Here is a 23,047-nt window from a genome sequence, read left to right as displayed (position 1 = left end):
CTCTGGGAAGACGCCCAGACCCTAAATTCAAGCCCCAGGACTAGAAAAGGGAGGGAGGGAAGAAGGAAAGAGAATGGAAGGAAGAGAGGAAGGAAGGGAGGGAGGGAGGGAGGGAAAAGAGGGCCATGAGTTTAGCCCAGTGGTAAAGTGGCTTGCCTAGCACGCACAAAGCCTGGGGTACAATTCCTTGGAACCACATACACAGAAAACTCCAGAAGTTTGCTGTGGCTTAAGTGCTAGAGCATTAGCCTTCAGGAAGCCCATGGACAGTTCCCAGGCCCTGAGTTTAAACACAGCACTGGGAAAGAACTGAGAGATAGGAAGGGGACCGAGACTAGATAAATTTAATTAATTAGCAAATCCAGTCAATTTGACCTGTAACAGTAATCTTGTATGTATTCACAATCTAATCTTGAAAGCAACTACTGATTACCTCGGACCTACAGAAATACATTTCTTTATTTTCTTTGCTTTTTAATCTTACTATATCTATACTATTCTCAAAACAGCATTCGAGTCAGCCCCTGGTGGCTCATGACTATAACCATAGCTACTCAGGAGGCAGAGATATATTTAAAGCCAACACCAATACCGGGGAGGCAAGCCCATGTGATTCTTACCTCCAATTACTTACCAAAAAGGCTAAAGTAAGGAGGTGGCAAGGAGTTTGGTGTATGGTAGAGTGCTTTCCTATCATATCATGCATCAATATCCAGGTTTAATACCTCGGTACCACTTACATAAAAAAGCTGGAAGTGGTCCTGTGGCTCAAGTGGCAGAGTACTAGCCTTGAGGAAAAAGCCCAAGGACAGTGCACAGGCCCTGAGTTCAAGCCCCAGGCTGGGGGAAGAGGGAAAAGAAAAAAGAAGCTCATGGACCTAACCTAGGCATTCCTTCAGTTTTAGCTCAAGGACAGAAGAGGGGGGCGGGAGAGTTTGCCTAGTGGTAGACTGCTTGCCTAGCATGCACTAAGACCTGGGTTTGATTCCTTGGTACCACATACATAGAAAAGGCCATAAATGGTGCTGTAGCTCAAGTGGTAGAGTACTAGCCTTGATGAAAAAGCCCAAGGACAGTGATCAGGTCCTGAGGCCAAGCTCCAGGACTGGCAAAAAAAAAGAGAGAGAGAGAGAGAGAGAGAGAGAGAGAGAGAGAGAGAGAGAGAGAGAGAGAGAGAGAGAGTGTGTGTGTGTGTGTGTGTAGAGAGGAGTTTAAATCTGCTTATATCACTTTTTAAATGACTCTGCATTATTCTAAAGAAAAAATAAACAGAAAATACTTATGAAACTACAAGATCCCATGTGACCAAGACCACCCACTCTTTCCAAGATCTGTTCCTTTGCACTCCTCATACATGCCACATTGGTTTTCTGTTAGTTCCTAAAATCTGGCTCCTGACTTTGTACTTGCTATTTCTTTTTCCCTTTTTCTTTTCTTTCTTCTTTTTTTTTTTTTTGAGGGTCATGGGGCTTGAACTTGGCCTGGGCGCTGTCCCTGGGCTCTTCAGCTCAAGGCTACCATACCTTTCAGCCAAGCCCCACTTCCTATTTTCTAGAGGTTAACTGGAGATGAGTCTCAGGTTCTTTTGTGCCTGAGCTGGCGTTGAATCTTGATCCTCAGATCTCAGCCTTCTGAGTAGCTAGGATTACAGGGATGAGCCACCGCCTCTGGCTGTGCTTATTATTTCTAATACCTAGAATATCCTTATCATTCCCATCACTTAGATGGTCGTTCTTTAAGTCTCAATTGTCTGTTATGTATTAACTTTTTTTTTTTTTTTTTTTTTTTTGCCAGTCCTGGGCTTGAGCTCAGGGTCTGAGCACTGTCCTTGGACTTTCTCAAGGATAGAGCTCTACCACTTGAGCCTCAGCACCATTTCCGGCTTTTTTCTATGTATGTGGTACCGAGGAATTGAACCCGGGTCTTCGTGCATGCTAGGCAAGCACTACGCCCAACTCCTGGCCCAACATTAAGCTTTTTAAAGTTCAAAGTACCTATTGATCCTCAACTCTAAATCAGTATACTAAAAAATTATAAATGACAACAGTACGTGCAGTAATTTTTTTTTAGGGGGGGGAACAAGTCCTGAGACTTGAACCCAGGACCTAAGTGCCGTCTTTGGACTTTCTCAAGGCTAGAGCTCTACCACTTCAGCCACAGCACAACTCAGTATGTTGTACCAAGGAATTGAACTGCACCCAGCTCCAATTTATAACTTAACAAAGACTTTTTTTTGTCAGTCCTGGGGCTTGAACTCAGGGCCTGAGCCCTACTCAAGGCGAAGGCTCTACCACTTGAGCCACAGCCCCACTTCCAGCATTTTTTTTTCTATGTATGTGATACTGAGGAATCAAACCCAGGTCTTCAAGCATGCTAGGCAAGCCCTCTACCACTAGGCCAAAGTTCCAGGCCTATTTTATTTACTAATTACCTTTCTTTCCCACTAGAATGTAACCCTATCAGGAAAAATGGAAAAGGCTGTTTTAATCTCTTTTATCCCCAGTCCTTTAATGATAAGGCATTTGGTATCTGTGCTCAACACTTCAAATGAAAAACAAACAAAGAAACATACAAACAGGCCAGTATTTAAGCTGTTTTGTTTAACTGAACAGGTTTGATTCCTGGAAAGCCTAAAATAAGCACATCTCTATCATCAACTCTTTCTGCTTTTATCTAAGAAAGAAGTTTTTGACAGGAGGAAAAAAATTAAGGTAACTGCCACTTGCACTTTCAAATGAAATTTTAGTTACAATAAGCTAAAGAGAAAAACTAAGTGACAGATCAACTTTTACCTTGAATCGGATACAGGTTTGGATGCCTTTCTGCCTTTAATTTTAAATTCATGGGATGTTCCTTCAGGTTCTTTCTCTGCTTTGAAAGCCACATTTGGTGGCACAGGAGGAACACGAATTCGCAATCCAAACAAATGCTTTTTCTTCTTAATTTCCTTCCCAGACATAAACCTAAATTTTAAAAAATTAATTAAAATTTTAAAAACTAAACATGTATATATGGTAGACCTTAACTTTTAACTTTTAGTTATAAGGCCCTTATACATGTAAACTCAAACATACTAGAACCCAGAGCTGGTCCACAGTAGGACATCAAAGGGCAAGGGACAGATTCAAAAGTGAGGAAATTTCCTGTCTACTTTGTTTTTTAGATCACAGCATCTAAACATGGTATGAACACATGGTCCCAGCATTTGGGATACTCAAGTTGAAAGATTACTTAAACCAGGTTTTATAGATCTTGTTTGTTTTGAGATAGGCTCCCACTACATAGCCCAGGTTAGCCTCAATATGTGATCCTCCTGCCTCAGGGTCCTGAGTTAGAGCCTAAGACTTTGAGTTCAAACTCCCATACCAGGAGGGGAAAAAGGAAGGAGGAAAGGGGAAGCCAAATACTTGAAGCAAAGAAGACTCATGCCAATTTTTTTCACTGGATTTTAAGTGTTCTACGATTAAAAAAAAAAAAAATGGGTATCTCAAAAAAAAGGTTTTAAGGCCGGAATTTGGCCTACTGGTAGAGTGCTTGCCTACTATTCACAAAGACATGGGTTCAAGTCCTTGGTACTACACACATAGGAAAGGCTGAAAGTAGTGCTGTGGCTCAAGTGGTAGAGTTCTAGCTTTAAGAAAGCCCAAGGACAGCGCTCAGGCCCCAAGACTAGTAAACCCCTCTCCCCCATAAATTATTTCAGGTAGAACTGTGTGCATAAATATAGAACTGTTTAATAACTTAAGTAGGAAGTACTATAGTACAGACTATACCTTCTGAAAAACATACTGCTATCCCTTCTATATTCTTTTCAGGGTTTTATTACCTTAGTTCTATTAATCCTCCCTGAAGCCTCCCTGAATGTAATCCTAGCTACTCTAGAGGCTGAGATCTGAGGATCATGATTCAAAGCCAGCCTGGGCACTAAAAAGTACCTGAGACTTATCTCCATTAATCCCCTTAAAAACAGAAGTGGCACTGTGACTCAAGGGGTAGGGTGGTAGTCTTAGGTGAAAAGCGCAAGGAGAACACCCAGATCCAGAGTTCAAGTCTCACAACCAACAAAAAATTAATAATAAATGAATAAATAAATAGGGGGAGAGCTGGGATCCTGATTTAGCAGTGCTTGCTTAGCATGCATGAAGCCTTGGTTCAATTCCTCAGCACCAAATAAAGAGAAAGAGGTAAAAGTGGCACATGGCTCAAGTGGTAGAATGCTAGTCTTGAACAAAAAAAGCTTAAGAATAATGACCAGATTGAGTTCAAGCCCAGGTCTGGCAAAAACAAACAAAAAAGAATAGAACTTGTTAAACATGTCATTTGAAGTATGATGTAAAAATCAATGTTAATAAAGTCTTTAAAAAAAATGAAAAAAAAAAAAAAAAGAATGGAGATCTCCATTTCTGCCACAATAGAAATGGATAGATTTGACATCCTATGTCATAATCAGAATCTGTTGTCAACCAATATTCTATCAATTGCCTTACAGTTTTTTTTCAGCTGGTCACTAGTAATTAACACATTAATTAATGAGAAATTGTTGGCAAGTTCAAAACTGTAACTTGTAATAAAAATTTGTAATGTAGAAGTGGTACTATGGCTCAAATGGTAGGACCAGTGTACAAGCCGCACAACTGACCCCCCCTTCTCCCTGCAAAAAAAAAACTTCCCCAAATTGTAATGTTGGAGTCTGTATATACACATTTGTAAGATTTATGTGGCAATGTGAAAAAATTTAAGAAATATAAATGTTTTTGAAAGACAGAGATTAGTAACAATTTGGGCAAATAATATCACTTAATTATTTCAGGCCTCTCAGATCAGTAATAACTACCTTTCTGTAACCATTAGTAATACAATATGTAGTTCTTGAAAACATGCATGATTTCTACCTTTCCAACAGACTATATTCCTATATATTTCTGCCTTTTCTATTTTGGCAGCCAGCAAGAATTTACTTTCCCTTGGGTAAACTCCATAATAAGAATATATGACTACCATATATGCTTCTACAACAAAACATACTGATATGACTCCTACCTACTCATTCCCACAAATAGTATTTCCTGGTTTTTTTTGTTTTTGTTTTTCCTTTTTCTCTTTTTCTAGTCCAATGGCCTGAGCACTATCCCTCTCTGTGCTCAAGGCTAGCCCTCAACCACTTGAACCACAGCACCACATCTGGCTTTTTCCCACGACCCTCAGACATCAGACCTCAGCCTCCTGAGTAGCTAAGATTACAGGTGTAGGCCCCCGTGCTCAAAGCTTCTTTATCTATTCCTCAATAATCCCTGTTTTACTGTACCTCCAAAATATAGACATTAAAAGGTTCAAAATGGTATATACTTGTTACACCAATTCTACAAAAAAAAAAGGGGGGGAGGGTTGGTTGGTTGTAGGGCTTGAACTCTAGGCTTGGGTACTGTCCCTGAGCTCTTCAGCTCAAGGCTAGTGCTCTATCACTTGAGCCACAGTGCCACTTCTGGTTTTCTGGTGGTTAATAAGAGTCTTACAGACTTTAGTACCCAGGCTGGCTTTGAACCATAATCCTTAGATCTCAGACTCCTGAGTAGTTAGGATTATAGGTATGAGCCATTGGCACCCAGCTCTCACAAATCTTTATTGTTCTTTATACTCAGTAACTGTCTTCACAGGAATACATAAAATAAGTCAACTTACATGGTCTTGTAATCATTTAATGCCTCCAGAACATGCTCATATCTTTCAGATTTTGGTGTGTCTGCCAGCTGTGAAGTATTAAGAAACAATTTAATATGATACAATATTATCTGTAATATCATTTGTAATATACAGGAACTATGCAGAGGCAATGTGACTAGAGAACTGACTGGTAGTCAGAAAGAGTATAAGTTCTAATTCCAGGTATTCACTTACTATGTGACCTACAAGGGCCATTTAACCTTTCAAGGCTTAGTTTCTTACCTACAAAAAAGAAATAAATTTTGTGCTGATTATGTTATTAGCTGAGTATTTGAATTAAATGATATATGTTTACTAAGGAATCAAAAATATTATAAAAATGACATTTTAATATTAATGAAAAGTTTTAGTTCTACGATCTGAAGAAATATGCTAGAATATGCTAAATATTTACGATAAGCTCCTTATATCAAGAGGAATATAAGAAGTAATGAAATTTCTAATACTTCCATAATCTCTATTTTAAAAAATTCTGTGAAATTGGAGACTTTAATTCCTAATTTTGAATGCAGTTTTGCTTTTATTTTCTAGCTTTGTAGAATACAAATCACTCATAGTTTTCCATCATCACAAACCATTTTGAAATATACATATTCAATACTAGAAAATAACTCTATTGTGATCCAATAGGATTTCCCCCCTCCACTCCTGATGAGATTGTTCTGCCTATTCTTAAAAGTTTGGGCCTTTTTATTTTATGTATTTTTATTTTTTTGGCAGTCCTGGGGCTTGAACTCAGGGCCTGAGCACTGTCCTTGGGCTTTCTTCAAGGCTAACACTCTACCACAACTTGAGCCACAGCACCACTTCAGCTTTTCTATATATGTGATACTCAGGAATCAAATCTGGGTCTTCATGCATGCTCGGCAAGTAGTCTACTTTCTACCACTAGGCCAAATTAAAAAAAAAAAAAAAGCATAGACTTGTTTTTGCAGGTGTGGAGCTTGAATTGAGAGCCTGGACGCTGTCCTTGAGCTTCTTTTGTTCAAGGCTAGCACTCTACTGCTTGAGCCATAGCCCCATTTCCAGCTACACTCCACCACTAAGCCACATTCCCAGCCCCACATTTGACTTATCATGGTCCTCAGATCTCAACCTCCAGATTATCTAGGATTACAGATATGAGTTATTGTACCCAGCTTCACTTAAAACCACAGCAGTCTGTACTTTTAACAAATGAAAGTGACAAATCTTAAAACAGCTTTAAGCAAAAGAGCAAATAAATCTGCACAAAAGGGTACTACAGCTAGTAAGGTATCTACTCCATTTGATGAGTTGATAAATATGATTAAATAAACTGCTCAAATTTCCCTTGCTACTTAAGGAGAAGCTAGAAACTAAACCTCAAATGACAGTAAGTCCTTTCTTTGACAATCAGTGCTCAGGCATATTACTTCCTCATACTGAAAATTTCCCGGTGCACAATTATAAAGAATCATTTTTAAATTCTTTTTGAGAGTCTCACATTTTCAAAATAGAAGTGAGACTACAAGATACCCTCAAGCTCTAGACATCCTATTTAAGCAAGAATGAATTCATCAAGACCTTACAGAGTAAAGAAATAAAACCTACATTTAATTCAACCTTTCATCAAGACTACCATCTTCCTCCTCCTCTCTCTCCCTCTCCCCCTCCCCTTGCCAGTCCTCAGGCTTGAACTCAGGACCTAGGCACTGTCCTTGGACATTTTTTGCTCAAGGCTAGTGCCCTGCCACTTGAGCTATAGCACCACTTCCAGCTTTTTCTGAGTGTGTGGTACCAAGGAATCAAACCCAGGGTCTCATGCATGCTATGCAAGCACTCTACCACTAGGCTATACTCCCAGACTTTTTTTTTTTATTTGGGGGGGGGGGGGAGTGTTCAGGGGCTTGATCTCAGAGCCTGGACACTATATCTGAGCTTTTTCACTCAAAGCTAGGGCTCTACTACTTTGAGCCACAGTGCCACTTCTCTAGTGGTCCATTTGGAGCTAAGTCTGTGGACTTTCTACCATAGGTGTCTTCAAACTGCAATCCTCAGATCTCAGCCTCATGAATAACAAGGATAACAGGCATGAGTCACAGATATCAGGCTATCTACCATCTCTTTTACAAAAGAATGAGGCCTAGTCATTCCACATTGGCTTACTACTGCCACTGACCAAAGCTGATGCACCTACTGAAGAAGACTGGTCGATAAAACCTTCCATCCCCCTTACAATTCTGAAAGTATCTAAACTCAGCTATCAGCTTTAAGTATGAGAGTAGGTTAGTTCTTCACAGGTACAATCTTGATTTTATCAACCTGAATGGAAAATTTTATCCGATGAGTTCAATCCCTAGTACCAGGGCTGCTCTTCCCTCCAACTGTCAAGGCAAGAGTGACAAAGATTCTAAGAATTCTGCTGTCCAGAACTTGGGAGAATGGCTTAGTGGCAGAGTGCTGGTGTTGCATACATCAAGCCCTGGGTACAATTCTTCAGTACCATTCAAACAGAAAAGCCAGAAGTGGGGCTGTGGCTCAAGCAGAACACTGCTAGCCTTGAGCATAAGAAGCTCAGGGGAGCCTGGCCTGTAATCCTAACTACTGAGGAGGCTGAGATCTGAGGATTGAGGTTCAAAGCCAGCCTGGGTACTAATGTCCTGAGACTCTTATCTCCAATTAACCGTAAGTGGCTGGCTGTGGTGCTGTGGCTCAAGGGTAAGGCAATAGCCTTTAGCTAAAGAGCTCAGGGACAGCGCCCAAGCCCAGAGTTCAAGTCCCATGATTGACCACACAAAAAAGCTCAGGGACGGGCCGGGAGTTTGGCCTAGTGGTTAAAGTGCTTGCCTAGCATGCACGAAGACCCGGGTTTGATTCCTTGGTACCACATACTTAGAAAAAGCTAGAAGAGGTGCTGAGGCTCAAGTGGTAGAGCTCTAGCCTTGAGAAAAGTCCAAGGACAGTGTTCAGGCCCTGAGCTTAAGCCCAGGACTGGCAAAAAAAAAAGCTCAGGGACAGCAACCCAGGCCCTGAGTTCAAGTTCCAGGACTGACAATAGATAAATTAATGAGTAATGGAATAAATCTTTTAAAAACGTCATAACTTTTTTATTATGAGCTCCATTCTTCCAGATGATCTTTTCTTTTGATTCTGACATGCTTTTCTAGTCAAAGAAAAATCTTGTAGCCCTCCACTGCTCTCCTTCAAAAATGTTCTAAGCCACTGATTACATTATACTTATTTTTCATTACAAATCCTTTTTTCTTTAACCAGTTCACATTTTTGCTACACAAAATCAAGTTGCATTATAACTAAACTATAGCATTTGACAAAACACTGTTATAAGCAATATAAAGAAAGGAAATTGGTGCTAGGTGTGTACTATGCACCTGTAATAACTACTTAAGGAGTCGGAGTTAGTATTGTGGCAGCCCAACGCCCATCCAGGCAAAAGCTTCCAAGACACTATCTGAAAAACAAACTGAAAAGGAAAAGGGAAGGAGGTGGAGGAGTGGCTCACATGAAAGAACATTTTGCCTAGCAAGTGTAAGGTCCTGAGTTCAATCACAAATATCGCAAATAATTTTATCAAAATTAACCTGGTTTCTGAAATACCATTGTACTTTTAGAAAATCCTAACGAATCTCCTTTTAGTACTTATTTTTATCTATATTTAATGGCATTCTCAGAACTCTTTATTTTGCACAGAAAATAATCCAAAGCTCACTTTTCTGTGTTTAGTAAACTAAAAATGCAACTATAATAAATCAGACCATCCAGTTGGAATTTTTTAATTGGTACCAGTCAGTTCTTCAGCTGTCAAATCAACTACCTTTGTCCAGTCTTTGCAAATTGACTTTCAAATATATGACTTTGGCCTCATTCCCCATAGGTTCTATAAAGTCAATGGGGCTGAACCATGTCCCAGCTTGTGTCCATATTCTTAATATCTACTATTTTATTTTTTTGACAAGGGAAACAGTGTATAAGGAAACCTTGTGTGTTGTGCCCAAAGGCTTGTCATAGTAGAAGGCCATATGACCACAAGTAGCTCCACAAAACAAAACACCAACTGGCTCCAGCATGGGGTGGGGGGAGGTTGAAGATATAGAAAACATTGCTCTACACAAACTTTTGCCATTTATATAAGAAATTCCATTGGGCTAGGAGTATGGCCTAGTGGTAAGAGTGCTTGCCTAGCATGCATGAAGACCCAGGTTTGATTCCTCAGTACCAAATACATAGAAAAACAGCTGGTAGTGGTGCTGTAGCTCAAGTGGTAGAGTGCTAACCTTGAGAAAAAGCCCAAGGACAGTGCTCAGGCCCTGAGTTCAAGTCCCACGACTGCCCGCCCCCCCAAAAAATTCCATTTTCTCTCTTAGCAACAAGAAAGACTCAGCCACTGGCCAAAGATGACAAACCATTCACTAAGCACAAGAGAAATTTGTTCCACCCAGTGAGTCTCTTGCCTCTCAAATAAATGCCCTCCAAGTTTGTTATAGATTCTATTCCTGCAAAACCACTTCCTGGAATTGTAAAAGTACTGCCAGAATAAATGTTTTCCACATTCTAAGAAAAAACAATTTGGCTGGGAATGTGACTGAGTGGTCGAGGGCTTGCCTAGCATGCATGAAACCTTGGATCAATTCCTCAGTACCACATATAAACAGAAAATGCTGAAAAGTGGCACTGTGGCTCAAGCGGTAGAGTGCTAGCTAGCCATGAGCAAAAAGAAAGTGTCCAAGCCGTGAGTTCAAGCAAGGGGAGGGAGGGAGGGAGGGAGGGAGGGAGGGAGGGAGGGAGGGAGGGAGAGAGAGAGAGAGAGAGAGAGAGAGAGAGAGAGAGAGAGAGAGAGAGAGAGGGAGAGAGAGAGAGAGAGAGAAGAAAGGAGAGAAAGAAGGAAAGAAAGGGGAAAGAAAGAAAAGAAAAAGTAGAGAAGAGAGAAAGAAATAAAGGAAGAAGGGAGGGAGGGAGACCAACACTACTCCTATTGACACTTTTGTTTTCATTTTGTATTTTTATTTATTTATTTTTTTCCCAGTCCTGGGTTTGAGCTCAGGGCCTGAGCACTGTCCTTGGAATTTCTCAAGGCTAGAGCTCTATCACTTGAGCCTCAGCACCATTTCCAGCTTTTTCTATGTAAGTGGTACCAAGGAATTGAACCAGGGTCTTCGTGCGTGCTAGGCAAGCATTCTAACAGTAGGCCAAACTCCAGGCCCCTACTGACACTTTTGTATTTGGCTCTTCTGTCTACATAAAGAGAAAAAAAGCTGCTGTGTAAAATCAATAAGGGGGGTATTAATGTGAAGTAACGCACCTACTACCTGACGAATGTAATTGTAACCTCTCTACATAATATCCTGATAATAAAATAAAGAAAAATAAGACTATCTACATCACAAAAGCATCATATAACCACTAAGTCGTAACAGAAAAATCTTTGCTGTGCAATTTAATTTCTTCTTCTGTGTTGTTTTTGGATGTTTGGGGGAATTAAGTTTTTGGTCTTTATTTTGATACAGGATCTCACTATGCAGTCGAGGCTGGCTATGAAAACCGTATACTAATGCCTCAGCCTTTCAAGTGCTTTAACTACAGATACATGGAACCAAGCTCAGCAACTTTTTCCTCCTCCCTCCCATCCAGACACTATTCTCACACTACATTTATTTTCTACAAAGCAAATATTTATGTATTTAATGTATAAAAAAATTCTATAAAAATAAAGGAAATTTCAAGTGAATTTCCTTTCAATAAAATACTCGACAACAATCAAGACTGTTTTTCATAACAGACATTACGTATACTAAAGGATTTTAAAAGTATACTAATATTCTATATAATTATGTAACACTTAAGGTGCTAATCAGATTTTCACTATATCTTGGTTATTTTAATGCAAATTTTAATATAATCTATTTCTACCTAATTGTTCAATTCAACTAATTTCTTTTTTAACACTAGATTTCTGTATTTTGTTTTTCTTTTCTTTTTTTATTGTCAGGGTAATGTATAGAGGAGTTACAGTTACATTTGTTAGGTAGTAGGTACATTACTTCTCACAAATTGACACCCCTTCTCATTATTTTTTTTTGTCCCCATTTCTTTCCCCCACGCTCTCCCAATCATCTTGTTTTTACCCTTTGCCTTTCCTATTTCAAATAAATAAATGTGAAAATATAAAATGCTTCACAAATTTTCGTGTCATCTTGGGGCAGGGGCCATGCTAATTTTCTCTGTATCATTCCAATTTTAATACATGTACTCCCAAAGCAAGCACCAACTAATTTCATCTCTGTATTTCTTCCTCCTTCAAAAGTAGCACTATAGCTGGGTGCCCATGGCTCACATACATAAATCTTAGCTACTCAGAGGCTGAGATCTGAGGCATACAGTTCCAAGTCAGCCATGGCAGACAAATTCATGAGAATCTTATCTCAAATTAACCACTCAAAAGCTGGACTGGAGCTGTGGTAGAGCGATAGCCTTGCCCACAATGAGTAAGTAAGGGACAGCACACAGCACGCACACACACACACCTCTATCAAATGTTTGGAGATTTGGGGATGGGGGGGGGTAATAGGGTTTGAACTCAGGGCATCACACTTGCTAAACAGATGCCCCTTTTTTTTCTGCCAGTCATGGGGCTTCTGCTCAGGGCCTGGGCATTGCCACTGGGTTTTCTCAAGGCTAGCACTCTACCACCTGAACCACAGCACCACTTCCAGCTTTTTCTGTATATACAGTAGAGAGGAACTGCTAGGCAAACAATCTACCAGTCGACCACACTCCCAGCCCCTGGTGCTTTATTTCTTAAACCACTCACTCTGTCAGCTCTAAAGAGTTAAAGAATTTTTAAGACCACAATTAATAGAAAGTAGATTATTATAGAATAAGAATTAAAAATAATCAGAAATCAAAGACAACTGACAACAGGCAGGTTCTAAGAAGTATTAATATTCAATTTTAAATAAACAAGGTTGTTCTCAACCTGGCACAACATAGACACCACAAAATAAAAAATCTCAAATATTTTTATTGTTTTAACAGATGTTATATTGTTACCTAGCTATTATTGCAAAAAGATATTTCGGGGGGGAGGGCTCAGTACTGGGGCCTCACCCCAGAACCTGGGCTCTTGCTGTCCCTGAGCATTTTTTTATTCAAGGCTAGCCCCCTACTACTCGAGCCACACCTCCAAGTTGTGGCTTTGGGGTGATCATCTGAAGAGTCTCATGTACTTTTCCTGCTGAGGTTAGCTTTGAACTTCAAAGCTCAGATCTCAGATTCCTGAGTAAGATTACTGTTGTGAGACACTAGTGTCTGGCTCAAAGAAAACATTTCAAAACACAGTAGCTCCTCAAGAACAAACTATACACTCTATATGATAAACATTAAAGTACTACTAATACACAAAAAATATTTTTAAAAAGAAACTATAAGAAGGGGCTGGGATGTAGCTCACTGGCAAAGCACTTGCCTAGCAAGTGATCCCCAGTATCAAAATAGAAAAGCTTAAAAAACAATAAATTAAAAAAAAAATAAAACTGGGCAGAGTTTGACCTACTGGTAAGAGTGTTTGGCTAGCATGCACAAAGACCTGGGAGCTACTCCTCGGCACTACATACATAGAAGAAGGGGGAAAAAAAGGGCAGAAGTGGGGCTGACTCAAGTGGTAGAATTTTAGCCTTGAGAAAGCCCAAGAATAATGCTCAGGCCCTGAGTTTAGGCCCCAGGACTGGCCAAAAAAAAAAAAAAAAAAAAACCATAACAAGGCTATAATAATCTCCTGATAGGTTTTATTTTTAATAGTCAATAAGAAAAAAGACATATCATACATTAAGTTAAACTTACCTTTCCATATTAAATGATTATCTCCAAAAAAAGGTTTGGAATGCCTCTAGCACTTGAGCCATGTCCCCAATCTTTTTATACAGGACCACCTAAACTGTGCTCGTCTTTATGCCTCCTGATTACATGGTTTGATCCGAACATGCAAAAATGCCAGGCTTTATTGACTGAGATGTGAACAAGGATCTCACTAAGTAACATTTTGCCTAGCTAGCCTGATCTCCTTGAATGCTACCTTCTTTATCGCTACCACTAGAGTAGCTAGGTGAACCAATGGACCAAGCTAACATTTTATTTATTTTGTGTGTGTGTGTGTGTGTGTGTGTGTGTGTGTGTGTGTGTGTGTGTGTGTGTGTGTGTGTGTGTGTGTGTGTGTGTGTGTGTGTGTGTGTGGTGGGGGGGAGGGGGTCATGGCCCTGTCCCTGAGCTCTTCTACTCAGGCTACCACCCTACCCTTGAACTCAGCCTGGGCACTGTCCCTGAGCTCTTCTACTCAGGCTACCACCCTACCCTTGAGCCAAGCCACACTTCTAGTATTCTAGAGGTTAATTGGAAATAATAGTCTCTGGTCCTTTTGTGCCCGGGCTGGCATTATACCTTGATACTCAGACTCCTCAATAGCTAGAATTACAGGCATGTGCCACCAGGCCCTGCAAGTTAATATTTTAGCAAATGCTAGTTCAAAGCCAAGAGTATGGTCTAGTGGAAGAGTGCTTGCCTTGCATGCACAAATCCCTGGGTTAAATTCCTTGGTAGCACATAAACAGGAAAGGCCAAGGACCACACCCTGAGTTCAAGTCCCATGACTGGCAGGAAAAAAAAAAAAGAAGGAAAGAAGGGAGGAAGGGAGGGAGGGAGGGGAAAAGAAAAGAGCTAACATAAGAAATCATAGCCAGATACTGGTAGTTCCAGCCTATAATCCCTTAGCTAAAGTCAATTTGAGTAGGAAAGTCAATGGTAGTGTTAAAATAAACAGCAAAAAAGCCAGAAGTGGACTTGTGGCTCAAGTAATAAGTGCTGGTCCTAAGTAAAAAAGCCAAGCAAGAGCACAAGGTCTTGAATTCAAGACCATGTACCAGCACACATATGCATTTGCATACATACACACACACACACAAGAAATTAAAAGCCTAAACTTAGCTGGGTGCAGTGGCTCACAACTATAATCCTAGCTACTCAGGAGGCTGAGATCTGAGTATCTCGGTTCAAAGTCATCCTGGGCACTAAATCCCTGAGAGTTAAGGGCCAGCTCCCCGGCCCAGAGTTCAAGATCCATGACAGGCTTCAGACTAAGAGTCTTTTTTTTTTTTTTGTCCAGTCCTGGGTTTGAGCTCAGGGCCTGAGCACTGTCCTTGGACTTTCTCAAGGCTAGAGCTCTGCCACTTGAGCCTCAGCACCACTTCTGGCTTTTTTCTATGTATGTGGTACCGAGGAATCGAACCCAGGTCTTCATGCATGCTAAGCAAGCACTTTAACCACTAGGCCAAACTCCCGGCCCCTAAGAGAGTCTTCTCTGAAGAAGAAACAGAAACAGCCTATAGACACATGAAGAAATGCTCAACATCTCTGATCATAAAAGAAATGCAAATCAAAACAACTCTAGGATTCCACCTCACTCCTGTTAGAATGGCCAAGATCAAGAAAACTATTAACAGATTCTGGAGGGGATGTGGCCAGGAGGGATCACTACTACACTGTTGGTGGGAGTGCAAACTCGTTCAACCACTATGGAAAGCAGTGTGGCAGTGCCTCAAAAGGCTAAACATAGAACTCCCCTATGACCCAGCAATTCCACTACTAGGCATTTACCCAATTGTCCAGAAACAAGGACATACTAAATCCACTAGCACAACAACAATGTTCATGGCAGCACTATTTACCATAGCAAAGATATGGAATCAACCCAGATGTTCCTCAGTTGATGAGTGGATCAAAAAGATGTGGTATTTGTAGACAATGGAATTCTACACTGCTGTCAGAAAGAATGACATCACCCCATTTGTTAGGAAATGGAAAGACTTAGAAAAAATCATATTAAGTGAAGTAAGCCAGACTCAAAGGAACTTAGGCTCAATGGTTTCCCTCATTTGTCATAATCAGTAGAAACCTTGGGCTCTCCTACCAGAGATTTGCAATAGAGCAAAACCTAGATACATAAGGCCATATAGTATGACACTAAATGAAAGGACCTCTAGGATATAGAAATGGGGACCAAGACATGAGAAAGGGTATCAATGTATGCGAATTAAGGCACCTTCTATCTTGCAAATATAACATAACCCTTCTATTAATTACAATAAAAATATATTTTAAAAAAGCCTAAGCTTCAATCTGTCATTATTCAGTCTAACATTATGGTAATTATTCTAATAAATGAATTTTTATTTTAATTGAGAAGAAATGGTGTGAAATGATTACAAGTCACTAAATACACTATTAGAAAGTTAGCATTTAGCCAGGCATGGTGGCTTACGCCTTTAATTCTACCTACTGAGGCTAAGATCTGAGGATTATGGTTCAAAGCCAGCCCAGGCAGTAATAACCATGAGACTTTTTTTATTTGGGGGGGGGAGGTCATGGGGCTTGAACTCTGGGACTGGGCACTATTCCTGAGCTCCTCAGTACAAGGCTACTACCCTACCCACTTCTTGTGTTCTATTGGAGATAAATAGTCTCTCATACTTGAGTGACTGAGCTGGTTTGAAACTCAATCCTCGGATCTTAGCCTCCTGAGTAGCTAGGATTACAGGCGTGAGCCACAGTGCCCTGCTAATGACCATGAGACATATCTCTAATTAACCACTAGAAAACCAGAATCAGGGCTGTGACTCAAGGGATAGAATGGTATCCTTGAGCTGAAGAGCTTTGGGACATTATCCAGGCCCAGAGTTCAAACCCCAGGACACGGACGGACGGACGGACATACACACACACGCGCGCGCGCGCACACACAAACCATTAGCTTTTGTAGTTTCTTTGCTCTTTTTCTTTCTGTGTTAGGACTGAGCTTACACATGTGGCAAGTGTTCTGTCACTGGGCCACCTTATTTCTAGGATAAACCTTATAGGCTACAGATAATGAAAATAAGTATTAGCATACTATAAAAATTCTCCTGGGATACCTGAAATTCATAAACTAAACTGTTTTCTTTAAAAATAAGCTAACTGGCCAGTCACAGTGGCTCACACCTGCAATCCTAGCTATTCAGGGGTTGAGATCTGAGGATCAAGGTTCAAAGTCAACCCAGGCACAAAAGGAACTGAGACTCTTATCTCCAATTAACCTGTAGAAAATAAGAATCAGGGCTGTGACTCAAGGGATAGAGTGGTATCCTTGACCTTCAGAACTCAAGGATAGTCCCCAGACTCAAAGTATACATTTCAGTAAAAGTGGTAGCAATAAAAATATATGCAGCTTTAAAGTTTTTATACATATTGCCTATTACCTATACAAGTAACTACTGTAGAATTTGACCACATAAAGTACATTATCAAGTGTACAAGTATATCTTCCTGTTAAGTGTTAAAACGGACATAGTTAGGGGCCTGGAGTTTGGCCTAGTGGTAGAGTGCTTGCCTAGCATGTACGAAGACCTGGGTTTAATTCCTTGGTACCACATACATAGAAAAAAGCTGGAAGTGGTGTTGTGGGTCAAGTAGTAGAGCACTAACCTTGAGGAAAGCCTAAGGACAGTGCTCAGGCCCTAAGTTCAGTCCTCAGGCCTGGCCAAAAAAAAAAGGGGAGGGGGAGACATAGTTTGTTTTTTTTTTACAGGCCAATTTTTACCATATTTATTAACTTTTTTATTAAATTTATTAACATTGATTTTTAGATCTTATTTTAAATGTCAGGTTTAACAAGTGCAATCACTGGCACTTAGGTTTTAGAACATTATTAAAATTAAGCATTCATCTATGCAATAAAACATTATGTCTATACAGTATATAGCCCATCAAAGATTTTTATGTCTAAGTAGTTATGTTTGTATCTACAAGACCATATCCATAACATTAGATATCCAAATATTGAACAGTTAGAATAGTTAAAATAGAATTTTAAAGTGAATGCAGCTAAACATTAAATGCTAAGATGAAAAGCTTTATTGCTTTACTTCTTTTTTTGGGGGGGCTAGTCCAGGGTTTGGGCTCAGGGTTGAGCACTGACCTTGGGCTTTCTTAAGGCTACAGCTCTACCACTTGAGCCGCAGCACCACTTCCCGCTTTTTTCTACAGTATGTGGTACCAAGGAACTGAACCCAGGTCTTTCCCTGCCCCCCCCACCAGTCCTGGGCTTGAGTTCAGGGCCTGAGGACTGTCCTTGGGCTTTTTTCTAGGCCAGAGCTCTACCACTTGAGCTGCAGCACCACTTTCAGCTTTTTCCCATGTATGTGGTACCAAGGAATCAAACCCAGGTCTTTGTGCATGCTAGGCAAGCACTCTACCATTAGGCCAAACTCACGACCCCTTAGATCTGTTTTCAAACCCAAAAAAAAAAAAACCAACCAAAAAAATTCCTTAATATTCTATTTAATGTTATAAACTCATACCAAAATGCTACAACAAATGCTGAAATTCTCCCCTAATTATCAAATTAGTTTGTCCATTTAACCTCAAAAAATAGTGCAGGACTATAATACACATTTAATTCCATACAGCTTAAACAATATTTTAGTTTTCAATGAAGAACAATTCATAATTTTCTTAATAATTTTAAATTCTAAAAATAATTTTAAACTTACACTTAAATTCTTTCCTTTCTTGACTATTCTATTTTTAAAATATTTTTCAATGAGCATACATTGTTTTTGGGGTTTTTTTAATTTTTTTTTCTTTTTTTGCCAGTCCTGGGCCTTGAACTCAGGGCCTGAGCAATGTCCTTAGACTTTCTCAAGGCTAGAGCTCTACCACTTGAGCTGCAGCACCACTTCTGGCTTTTTGCTATGTATGTGGTGCTGAGGAACTGAATCTGGGTCTTCGTGCCTGCTAGGCAAGCACTCTACTACTAGGCCAAACTCCCAGGCCCATCTTTCTATATTCTGTTTCTCAAGGGTTTTTACAGAGAGAATAATCTTCAACTTAGCTATCTTTATAATTCATTACTCTAATGCTATCACTGGACTTATCATTTCTTAAAGTCTATCATTTAAGGGAAAATCAACTAGAGTAATGAATTTCAGATACAATCTGAGAGTTTATAGAAAACAGAGAAAGAAATGGAACCATCAGTAAGATACTTAACAATAAGAATTTGTCTCACTCTCCTAGTCTTCTTCCCGCCCCCCCTCCTTGTGGTTCTTGGGGCTTGAACCCAGCTCAGGACATTCCCTGAGCTCTACAGTACCAAACTATTGTCTACCCCTGGGCCTGGGTGCTGTCCCAGAGCTCTCCAGCTCAAGGCTACCTCCCTACCCTTGAGCCAAGCCCCACTTCCTGTTTTCTAGAAATTAATTGGAGATAAGAGTCTCAGGTTCTTTTGTGCCTATGCAGGCTTTTAACCTTGATCCTCAGATCTCAAACTTCAGAATAGCCAGGATTACAGGTATGAGCTACTGCCCCCCCTGCATCCCCCTACCTTTAACTACAAGGATTCTCACCTTCAAAACATAGATGAGACTCAATTTACTTGTTCCATTTATAACCCTGTGAGTCAAACTGAGCAAACACGAAGAATGAGGGGGTTGATTCTGATGACCTTATCAATACTAAATCTCCCAAAACCAAAAATAAAATTCAGACAATCTTATTTGTCTGATTGATAGGTGTCTTATTTGCTTTTTATAAAAACAAAACAAAATAGACATCAAGTAGCTAATAAAATTAGCTCTATGACCACCTACCTCGCCAGGGTGCAATCTATCCCAGTTTTCATTAATGTATGTCATAAGCTCAAGTTCAGAATCAAAGTATTTCTTCTTGTGAATAACACTTAGGTTGTAAAGGCATAGGTGTGCTATATCTACCCTGGAATCCAAACATAACCAAAATATACGAAAACAATGTTTTGGGTTACTGTTCAGAAATTAAACAGTTCCTTAATAAAACTAGTACAATTAAATGAAGTAGTTAGGTGATAAAAGAGTAAACTCCCAAGTCATATTCACAATATATTAAATCATTATATATGGAAAACATTTGCTAAACAATTATTTATCTTGAATACAAAATTAGAAACAAGAAGATATAATTACTTTGTACAATGCACTCCAAAAAAGCTCTGATGTTCACAAATCGATTTGTTATATTCACTACTATATATATGCCATAAAACAGCATATTTCACTAGGCTTCTTTTTTTTGGGGGGGGGGCGGTCATGGGGCTGCGGGGCCTGGGTACTGTCCCTGAGCTCTTCAGCTCAAGGCTAGTACTCTGCCACTCTAACCCACAGCTCTACTTCTGGTTTTCTAGTGGTTAACTGGAAATAAAGAGTCTCAAAGGACTTTCATGCCCAAGGTAGCTTTGAACCAGGATCTTCAGATCTCAGCCTCCTGATGCTAGGATTATAGGCATATGCCACGATGCCAAATTACTAGGCCTTTTAAATCTGAATCATGACTTAAACTCTTATCTGTTTCTGAAATACACTAACACATTAAAATTTGTAAATACTTAAAAATATCTTACTGGGTAATAGAGATTCCCTCCTTGAACACTTGCTTGTTAAACTTGTCATTTAAAATATGATGTAAAAATCAACGTTAATAAATTCTTTAATAAAAAAACACTTTACTGATAAATTTTCCAAATTCATCACACACCCACACAAAAGCTGAAAGTCACACTGTCTACCCCAGGTCTCTAGTATTGTATTTACCCTGAAGATACAAAAAAATTGAATACATGACAAAGAATTTCAGATCTGAAATCTGAAAGCTACATTTAATCCATTTAATTATAGATAGTGCTACTAATTTGATTCTCCATGGTGAAATGGAATAAGGCCTGAGGATAGATAAAAGAACTAAAGCCACCTATAAAGAACAGTTTTATGCATGTCCAGTAAAGATAGGATGAAGAATTTTTTGTTTATTTATTTATTTATTAAGCAGAAAGGCTCTCTTGCTTACCACTGTAGTGGTAGACGTTTGAGGTATTCTGGTCCAGAACTGCAGACAGAACAAATAAATGTATAAAACCTAAGGAAAAAAAGAAAAAGTTTTATACTGAGTAATCAAAATAAAATATAAATTATTTAACAATTATATTGTGCATTCAGCAAATGAAAATACTAAACGGTATAATCTCAATTATGACACTGTGATTTAATTCATTTATTTTGCACTAAGAAAAAACAATGAAACAATCTGTATCCGGAGCAATGAGATTATTTATCTACTAGAGACCTCTGAAGATCATGGATTGCTATACACCCATAGTTTAGAAATGGCTCATATCTTCCAAGAACTGAGTTCAAGCCCCATGACCCATCAAAAAAAAATTGGGAATAATGTTCAAAAGCATAAAACATGTTGAAATATATTTGCTTTAAGGTGATCCATTCACAAATCATTGCTGGCTCATCCCTGTAATTCTAGCTATTCAGGAGGATGAGATCTGAGAATTTTGGTTAAAAGCAAGCCAAGTCACAAAAGTCCCTGACATTCTTATCTCTAACCACTCCCCCTCCAAAAGCCTGACTGGAGCTGTGGCTCAAATGATTGAGTAATAGCCTTGAGCAAAAAAGCTCATAGAGGGCCGGGAGTTTGGCCTAGTGGTAGAGTGCTTGCCTAGCATGCATGAAGACCCAGGTTCGATTCCTCGGTACCACACACGTAGAAAAAAGCTGGAAGTGGTGCTGAGGCTCAAGTCGTAGAGCTCTAGCCTTCAGAAAATCCAAGGACAGCGTTCAGGCCCTGAGCCAAGCCCAAGACTGGCCAAAAAAAAAAAAAGCTCATAGACAGCACTGAGGACAAGTTTAAGCTCCAAAATTGGCGTGTGCACACGAACTCACATTGACATATACATACATGCATGCATGCACGCGCGCGCGCACACACACACACACACACACACCACGACTGGAGCATAGCCTAGTGGTAGAGTACTCGCCTCTCATGCACAAAGCCCTGAATTCAATTCCTCTGTACCACATACACAGAAAAAGCTGGAAGCTTGAGCTATAGCTCAAGTGTTAGCCTTGAGCAAAAAGTGTCCAAGGACAGTACCCAGGCCCTAAGTTCAAGCCGGAAAGGGAAGGGGAGGAGGAAGGGGAAAGAAACTTTAGAAATACATACCACAAAATGAGCAAATTACAAATATGCGCGTACACACAGGTATACACACACACACACATACAAAATCAGTAAAAATTCAAATGTTCTTACCTATCTCCAAATAGCATTGGCTTTTGAAGGCATTGCACACAAGCTTCATGAAACCACTGCTTACATTTACAGCATTGTAGCATTTTTAAATACCAGCTATATTTTAAAAAAAAAAGCTAAGGTTAGAATTATTTTTTAGGGAGAAAGATTTATTTTTGAAACAGACTCTCAGGATTATACCCCACACTGGCTAAGCTCCTCATCCTTTCACCTCAGCTTCCTGTGTGATGAGATTAATGTACAACCATATCTAACTAAAATTACTACCTTTTAAATTATTATAAAGGTGGTGTACAGAGAAGGTACAATTACCTAAGTCAGTTAAACATTGCATTTTTATGATCTAAAGGGTTTGGTTTTTTTTTTTTGGGGGGGGGGTCAGTAGTGGGACTTGAACTCTCGGCCTCGGCATGCTTGAACCACAATCCTCAGAACTCAGCCTCCTGAGTAGCTAGGATTACAGGTATGAGCTACCATACCAGCAAAAGGTTCATTTTTAAAAACAGACATAAGGATGCAAGGTGAGCCACCTCACACACCGAAAAATGCTATTTTCTAGTCAATAATGGCCAGCTCCGAAACTATACACAAAGCATAAGCCTGGGATTTGCTTGCTTTCTTTTTGTGTTTGTTTGTTGGGGGGCTTAAATGATGGGCCAGGTCATTCGTTGCCTCTGAGCTCTTCAGCTCTACCCCTTGACCCACAGCATTAAATTGTGTTTTCTGGTGGTTAGTTGGAGATAAGTGATGTTGGGCTCAAGTAATAGAGCTCTTGCCTTAAGAAGACCCAAGGACAGTGCTCAGCCCTGAGTTTAAGCCCCAGGACTGGCAGGAGGGGAGGAGGGGGAGAGAGTGGGAGAGGGGGGGAAGAGAAGGGGAAAGGAAGGGAGGAGGGAGGAGGGAGGGAGGGAGAGGAGAGGGAGGGAGGAGGAGATATGAGTCAAGGATTTGTATGTGTGGCCTTGCTTAAAACTGAAATTCTCAGAACTGAGCCTCCTAAGAAGCTAAGTTTACAGGCATGAGCCAGCCTGACACGCCCAGCTTGAACATTCCATTTTATATCTTTACTATAATTATACTTGTAATATTCTTACATAGTTATGAAAAGGAAAATAATTCAGTAATTTGGTTGACATAATTAGAAATCTAATCTGTGAGCCTGGCGATAGTGGTTCCTGCCAGTACTCCTAAC

The 23,047-nt window shown here is 39.9% G+C and overlaps 1 protein-coding gene and 1 non-coding gene across 4 annotated transcripts in view; both read right to left on the bottom strand.

Annotated features, from left to right (window-relative positions):
* The window catches only part of Mtf2 (metal response element binding transcription factor 2), a 62,003-nt gene that overhangs the window by 6,324 nt on the left and 32,632 nt on the right, over positions 1–23,047 (bottom strand). For 2 of the 3 annotated variants that reach the window (XM_090334204.1, XM_090334206.1), the window contains 5 exons: positions 21,856–21,951; positions 20,599–20,667; positions 19,371–19,494; positions 5,680–5,747; positions 2,793–2,963 (listed from right to left, as the gene is read on the bottom strand). In XM_090334204.1, the coding sequence (XP_090190330.1) occupies positions 2,793–2,963; positions 5,680–5,747; positions 19,371–19,494; positions 20,599–20,667; positions 21,856–21,951 (528 nt within the window). The remainder of the gene's footprint in view (positions 1–2,792; positions 2,964–5,679; positions 5,748–19,370; positions 19,495–20,598; positions 20,668–21,855; positions 21,952–23,047) is intronic. The other variant, XM_090334205.1, reaches the window with a different exon arrangement.
* LOC150061325 (U6 spliceosomal RNA) lies at positions 11,856–11,962 on the bottom strand. Its single transcript, XR_016536087.1, has one exon. It is a non-coding gene; the product is annotated as a U6 spliceosomal RNA (small nuclear RNA).

This window comes from Megascapheus bottae, chromosome 6 (assembly GCF_031878675.1).
Source record: "Megascapheus bottae isolate mThoBot1 chromosome 6, mThoBot2.hap1, whole genome shotgun sequence".
NCBI classification, from domain to species: domain Eukaryota; kingdom Metazoa; phylum Chordata; class Mammalia; order Rodentia; family Geomyidae; genus Megascapheus; species Megascapheus bottae.
Note: the sequence above shows the minus strand (reverse complement) of the source record. Positions and strands in the feature narration are given on the sequence as shown.